This window comes from Zophobas morio, unplaced genomic scaffold, assembly GCF_036711695.1.
Source record: "Zophobas morio isolate AGI-343-1 ecotype UQ-CSIRO unplaced genomic scaffold, CSIRO_AGI_Zmor_V1 ptg000026l, whole genome shotgun sequence".
Classification (NCBI taxonomy): Eukaryota; Metazoa; Arthropoda; class Insecta; order Coleoptera; family Tenebrionidae; genus Zophobas; species Zophobas morio.
Window position 1 is genome coordinate 2,462,252 of NW_026972131.1, and position 7,926 is coordinate 2,470,177.

At 28.6% G+C, this 7,926-nt stretch overlaps 1 protein-coding gene across 1 annotated transcript; it reads left to right on the plus strand.

Annotated features, from left to right (window-relative positions):
* Positions 1-3,608: 3,608 nt before the first annotated feature.
* LOC135136329 (interaptin-like) lies at positions 3,609-6,617 on the plus strand. Its single transcript, XM_064065557.1, has 3 exons — positions 3,609-5,873; positions 5,998-6,093; positions 6,144-6,617. The coding sequence occupies exons 1-3, from the start codon at positions 3,702-3,704 to the stop codon at positions 6,222-6,224; spliced, it is 2,349 nt and encodes a 782-aa protein (XP_063921627.1). The 5' UTR covers positions 3,609-3,701; the 3' UTR covers positions 6,225-6,617.
* The last annotated feature ends 1,309 nt before the right edge of the window (positions 6,618-7,926 follow it).

Sequence of the window (7,926 nt, forward strand, 5' to 3'; positions counted from 1 at the left end):
ATTTTTGATTATTTAATTTATAGAAATTTTTGTTCTTCGTTTTTCAATTTTTCAGATTTTCAGGTTTCTATATTATAATTTTTCGATTTATCAATTGTTTTTTCAATTATCCACTTGTTTAGTTGTTTAATTTCTTATTTTTTTCATTTTTCGATTTTTCAATTTTAAAATTTTTCGATATACATATATATAAATTCAAAAATCCTAACAGAGAAATCAAAACGTGAATAGATCGATAAATCGAGAAATCGATAAGTAAAAAAATTGATAAATCGAAACATCAAAAAATCGAAAAATCCAAAATTTCAATAATCGAAAATTTGAAAAACTGAAAAATCTAAAACCGAGAAGTCGAGAACAATCGAGAAATCAAAAATTTTAAATATCGAAAATCTCAATAATCGAAGAATTGAAACATCAAAAAATCGAAAAATTTTAAAAATTTAAAATAACAAAATTAAAAATCGAGAAATCTAAAAATCGAAAATTTAAAAATTCCAAAAATTCTAAAACAGAAAGACCCAGAAAACGAAAAGTTAAAAAATAATAAAAAAATCACAAAACTGAAACATCGAATAACTAAAATATAGAGAAATCGAAAAGTCGAAAAATAGAAAAGTCAAAAAATCAAGAACAGGAAAAATTGAATAGTTGAAAAATTGAAAAACCGAAAACTCCAGAAATCCAAACATCGAAAAATCGAAACTTTGGAAACGCCGAGTGAAAACTTGAAAAATTGAAAAATTTAAAAATCGAAAAATTAAAGAATTAAAAAATTCAAAAATCGTAATATTGAAATCCGGTAAATCGAGAAATTAAAAGATAAAAAAATTTGAAAAATCGAAAAATAGAAAAATTGACAAACTGAAAAATTAAATGAACGAGACATTGAGAAATCGAAAAATCCAAAATTTATAAAATCCAAATTGAAAAATCGAAACCTGAAGAACCGAAAAATTGAAAAATCCTAAACCTGGAATGCCGAAAAATTGGAAAATCCAAAAATCGAAAGCCGAAAAATCAAATCATTTAAAAACTAAAACATGGAGAAATCGAAAAATCTAAAATTTATAATATCCAAGAAATCTGCATAATCAAAAATTTAAAAATTCAAAAAATTGAAAAACAGAAACATCGAAAAATCAAAATATTGGGAAATCGAATTATGAAAAAATAAAAAAATTGAAAAATCGAGAATTCGAAAAGTCGAAAAATCAAAAAATCCCAAAACTGAAACATCGAATAACTGAAAAAATCCGGAAAACGAAAAGTCGAAAAATAGAAAGGTAAAAAAATCGAAACATTTAAAATCCAAAAACTGAAAAATCGAAAAATTGAACAATTGAAGAATTGGAAAACTGAAAAATCGAGAAATGGGAAACAAATCAAAGTTCATTTTTCAATTTTTGATTCTCATTTTTTCGGTTTTTTCAATTTTTCTTTATTTTTTCAATTCTTCGACTTCTCAATGTTTAAATTTTTTGATTTTCCAATTTTATAATTTTTAGACGTTTCAATGTTACAATTTTCTGATTTTTAAATTTTTCAAAATTTCGGTTTGAATAAATTTGTCCTTTTGTTGAACAATTAAAAAATGAAAAATCGAGAAAATAAAGAATTAAAAATTGAGCATTTGGAAAATTTTACATCGAAAAACTGCAAAATTGCTTCTTTTTGTTGATTTTTTCAATTTCTCGATTCTTAATTGTTTTGTTTTTTGATGTTCTCGTGTTACAATTTTCCGGTTTTTCAAAAGTTCAGTTTGAATAAATTTGTCCTTTTGTTGAATAATTAAAAAATGAAAAATCGAGAAAATGAAAAATTAAAAATCGAATACATATTTGAAAAATTTTATATCGAAAAAATGCAGAATTGCTTCGTTTCGATTTTTCAGTTTCTCGATTTTTAATTAATCAGGGTTTTCAGGGTTCAATATTACAATTTTTCAATTATCCAATTCAATTTCTTCATTTTTTAATTTTTCGATTTTTCAATTTTTCGATATTTCAAGTTTCATTTTAAAATCTTCGGTTTTTGAAATTAAAATTTTTGTATTTTTGATTATTTAATTTATAGAAGTTTTTGTTTTTCGTGTTTTCAATTTTTCACTTTCTCGATTTTTAATTAATCAGGGTTTTCAGGGTTCAATATTGCAATTTTCCCATTGTTCAATTTCTCAACTTTATCATTTTTCGATTTTTCAATTTTTAAATTTTTAGAAATTTCAAGTTTCATTTTTCAGTTTTTAAGTCTCATTTTTTCGGTTGTTTCAAGTTTTCTTTATTTTTTCAATTCTTCAAATTCTCAATTTTCTGATTTTTCAATTCAACTCGAAGTTTCGGTTTGAACAAATTTGTCCTTTTGTTGGACAATTAAAAAATGTCAAATCGAGAAAATGAAGAAAAAAACGTCGAGAATTTGAAAAACTTTATATCGAATTATCCAATTCAATTTCTGAATTTTTCGATTTTTCAATTTTTGATATTTCAAGTTTCATTTTAAAATTTTTGAATTTTGCGATTTAAAAACTTTTGTATTTTTAATTATTAAATTTATAGAAATTTTTGTTTTTCGTTTTTTCAATTTTTCAATTTCTCGATTTTTCATGAATCAGGGTTTTCAGATTTCTATATTACAATTTTTCGATTTTTCAATTGTTTTTTCAATTATCCACTTGTTTAATTTCTTATTTTTTTCAATTTTTGATTCTCATTTTTTCGGTTTTTTCAATTTTTCTTTATTTTTTCAATTCTTCAACTTCTCAATTTTATAATTTTTAGACGTTTCATTGTTACAATTTTCTGATTTTTAAATTTTTTAATTTTTCAAAATTTCGGTTTGAATAAATTTGTCTCTTTTGTTGAACAATTAAAAAATGAAAAATCGAGAATTTGAAAAATTGTATATAAAAAAATTGCAGAATTGTTTCGTTTTATCGATTTTTCAATTTCTCGATTTTTAATTGTTGTCATTTTTTAATTATTCGATTTTGCAAAATTTCATTTTGATTAAAATTGAAAAATTGCAAAATTGTTTCGTTTTTCGATTTTTTAAAGTATTTATTATTTTTCATTGACTTCTCATTCCATAGAAATTTCCTAGTAACTGTTAAATAAACAACAGATACAGTAGATAACAGTAAACTCGGTATTTCTTCCAGTACAGTTTCGGCCATAAAATCTTAGGCAGTTCTGTCATTCTAGTGACAAGCTCTAAAACAAGCTTTACGTACTTATAACCTCAAATTTGCCATATTTGTCATTTTGACGTAGACTGGAATGTGGATGATGACGTAATATGCTGACATCGGTTTTCCAATTTTCATAGCAATGGACCATTTTTTTCTCAAAATATTGTCTTTTGTATTGCTCTCATCTTTAATGTCACACAAAACTTCCCAGTACTTATTAAACGTCACAATTTTACATCATGTAAATTTGTATTCCCCCTTCCTGTAGTGGGCAAAAGGACCGCTAGGTGTCAGCCACTCCGCGAATTTCTCCTCGGTCGCCGCATCCGAACGCACTCCTTTCTCATGATCTCCCCGTTGACACTTAATCTTGGTGTAAAAAATAAAATCCCCAGATTTAAGTTGTCAAATCTGCAAGTTGACGCTTGTTTGTGTTTGTTGACAGTTAACAGTTCGTTACGCAGATTTGTTTTTAATTACCAAGTTAACAGTTCACTTTCATGATTTATAAATGCCCCGTACATTAAGAAGTGCTAATAGAAAGACCAAAACAACCCGATGCAGTTGTTGTGACAACGATAACAACCGAAGTAAGGAAAGTTCTCATCGCTTGTCAAATAGGAAAAACGCTGTCCCGAGGAACTCACTAAAAGCTGCTCCCAATGAAGAAAAGAAGAAAAGCCACGCTGAAACTATCATCATCAATGAAAAAAACAAAAAAGTACTTGAAGGAGTCAAAAATAACAAGATAATTAAATCTGGAGGACGAAAACAAAATGGTCAAACAAAAAGTTCTGCCCAAGTAACTAGAGGAAAAGAGAATAAAATTGGGCGAAGTAAGCCGGTAACAGTTACAAAAGTTTCTAAAGCGCCTGCAAACGTTAGCCAAGATTCTATTTCAAGAAAAAAAATTACATCCAGAAAACCGTTGGCACAAACTGGCAGTAGTTTAAACACAGTTGAATCTAAAACAAAATCAAAGAAGACTGGAATTAAATCTTTGACCGACAAGAAACTGAAAGGATGTACGGTAATATTAAAACAAGTTACAATGGAAGATTTTAAACATATTCATGCAAATGGTGAAAAACAGATCAAAAATGGACACAAAACAGTTACAAAAAATTTAAAACCTTCCAATAATGCGAAAACGTCGCCAAAAACACATCCTCAAACCTCCGTGCCATCAAGAAAACTAAGATCAAGAAAACCAATTGAGTATGCTGACAGCAGTTTAGAAGCAACAACATGTGACAAAAAAGTAAATGTAAAAGTACCCATTTATAAACAAAACGTTGACGATAAAAACCCCACCAAAAGAAAAGGTGATCAGTATGAGTTTGACTCAGACACTGAAAAACACAAAAAAGGGAAAAGACGAAAATTGGATGATTCAAGCTCAGATCCGTTTAATAAAACATTCCAAGAAATTCTTAAAAATATTGCTGAAAAAAGTATGAAAAAGAAAAAGAAAGTTATTTTTTCGGACGCAAATAAAAAGAAAAAAGCGACAAAACAAAAGTTACACAATAATCGCACAATTAGTAACAATAATCAGTTAAAGTCTAAAACTGATAGGGTTGTTAATCAAGAAAAGACAAAAGGGACTTTAACGAAATTAACAAGTCCCAAAAATTTTGCAATTAAGTTTGCAAATAAACAACAAGTCAGTAATACAAATTTAACATCGACTCCAAAAATAAACGTTAATTTGTCAAACAAAAATAAAAAAGGGGTTCTCAATGTTGAAGATTTATCCCAAGAAAAGGACTTGTTAAATTTATCTAATGCAACAATTGACAGTGACAGTGAGGACGAATATTTTGTAGTAGATACAAATGAAAGTGCTGCATCTCCAAAAGTTCAAATTCTTAGTAATATTCAGTTGAAGCCAAGAAAAGAATTAAACTTAAGTATAGCCAGTCCAAAATTGTTCAAGGACGGCCAACCAAACGCTAACAGCACTTTGTTGAATAACGTACTGACTCCATGGCGGTTCAATGACATCAATATTAAACGCAATCCACATTTTATTGCCATTAAACCCTCGTCGTTGCCATATTTAAATCAAGAAATGGTGTTAGATCATAGCATTGTTGATAAATTAAATGACACTTCAAAAATTGAAGTAGAAAATGTACAAGAAAACAGAAGAAATAACACTAAATCGCTATTGCAAACCACACTTAATGATTATCTTAAATGTAACAATGAAAACAAGGAAAACGAGGAAAATACAAAAGTCAGTCTGTTTGATAATGATCAGTTCAGTCCTATTAAAAATGACAAGAGAATTTCTCATAAACAGTATACTGGGAAACGCAGGATATTGGGTGAAATAAACGAAAATTTGATGGAGCAACCAAGATCAGTACAAAGTTTAGAAGAATCTACAAACTTTCGCAAGATTGATGAAGATGACGCATACTTTGGTTTTGATTCTGTTGAAGAGGAAGATGAAGAAAACGTACCCATTTTAAAAAAAGATGATAAACCCTTCAGAGTATCTATAAACTTACATGACAAAAAATATCAACGTAAAAAGAAATTCAATATTAAAAAAAGGAATAGCACTATTGAAAGTGATAAAGAGAGTAGCGCTAGTGACGACAGTGACACTGAAAGTGACAAAGGACAACTTAAATTATTTGAAGACTTCAATGATACTCAAGAACAGTTTGAGGTATGTTTTTGTTCACTATTTATTTAAATATAAAGGGTGCAGGTCGAGTTCGGCGTAGAGATTATGCGAGTTAAGCAGCGATTTCCTGTCTGTGAAACTAGAATTTCATATTTTCTTATTGCAGCAACAGCAAGTTAAAACTGGAATTGTGAATAAATTACGTAACAATAAGGATTTGCCAAATCAGAAGAAACGGAAAGATGTTAGAAGCAAGGAAGAAGTAAGTAAAATCGGTGGTATTGTAAAGGGAAAAAAAATGTTTTGTTTCAGGAAGAACAAGCTGAACAGTGGGCAGCAGCTTTTAACTCAATGTGTGAAGAAATTGAACAATTCCCACTTGAAATTGAGTGATTCCACTGTACCTCATTTTATTTGTATTTTTATATTTATCTTTTTAATTTTTTTAGTTATACGCCATATTTTTAACAACCGCAAAATTTTTTATATTTATTATATTATTTATGAAGAATCCTAGACTATTTGTCGTGTTGTTCTATATTTTAGTAACAAAATTATGTGTGAAGAATCTTGTATGACGCTTTTTCTATTTAAGTGTAGAACCAATATTAGGTGAAATTAATTGTTCTTAAGCAGAAAACGATGAAGTGGTAGAACTAATATTGCAAGTGGCTACCTGTCATAATCCGTTCACGATCTTTATGTAGTAGGGTTGGCCATGAAAATCTAGTGAGTTTGTTGGTATTCGATGCAGAAGAATAAAAATCCCCTGAACTTTTTTCGTTAGGTTATGTTTTATTGAATTAAAGGTTAAAAATATGCCAGAAATATAAACATTGTTGCCGATACTTTCAGTTTTCAGTAGCAATGGCCAAGTTAACGGTATCCATTTCTTAGAAAGCATAAAACTTTGCGCTATTTAAAACACTAAAATTTCACTTAAACATTGTTTTTATATGAATGGGGGTTCTGCAGACGACTATTGTCGCATGCCACATTTAGCATCTCATCTTTAATTCTCAATCATCAGTTCGTTCTACCAGCCCACTCTTCTTAAAAATGGAAATTTCGACCTTTGTGACCAGCCTATTTTCATATCTTCCAACTTCTTTTTTCACTTTTCTAAGATTTCTAAAAGGGTTGGTAAAAGACAACAACCTTGCTCTAGTGCTTTGATGGGTTTAGCTCTTCTGAAACATTTTTTCGGCCTTAAATTGAATGATTTATCTATATAGCTATTACTAATGCTTACGTAAGTACTCTTTATTTGTTTTTACTAAGTACTTCTAAACGCTTATTAATAAGAACGTTACTAAACAAAAAAAGAGTTACAAAAAAAATGAAAATCCTTAAAATTTGATGCAAAGTAACAACGTGGATGATCTAACTAAAATTATACTTATTTTGTTGTACGTCAGGTAGTTTTTCACTTACTACCTTGGTAAATTTAGAACGAAAGATGCGTAAAAATATCACCCCCCGACAAGCTACAATTCACTCCATTTCCATTATTTCGCTATGAAAATCTGTATCATCACCGTCATTTTCAAATTCTGATTCTGAATCAGATTCACCTAAATAATGAAAGAACGTATAGATTCATACGAAATATTTCCCATATTTTTTTCCCAATCTGCCAAAATAAATTTTTCATAATGTTTACAAAAATTTTGCCACATGCTTGGAGTATATTTAGAAAGCGCCTCAAGCCATAAATTCTCCACCCTATTTTTTAATGAAGGTTGAGAATTGGTATGCTTGTTGTAATAGTTCTTACAAAATCTCCACGCCATTTCAATTGGATTATATTGATAATGGTACGGAGGTAATCTAAGAACTTCATGATCACTTTCTCTTAATGTCTCGTCTACCAAATATCTTCTTTTTATTGTTTCTGAAGGGTTTAATTAAATCCCACAACTGTTTTCTCGAAAAATTTTTGTCAACTTCAACACTATGTTTAAAGAGCCATTCCTGCATTTCACATTTTTTACTAGAAAAAGTGGGTGGTTTATCCAACTGAACCATGTTTTATAAGTTTTTTGTTGTGTAAAGATGGCTATGTATAATAAGAAAAAAAAAAAAAGGCAAAATA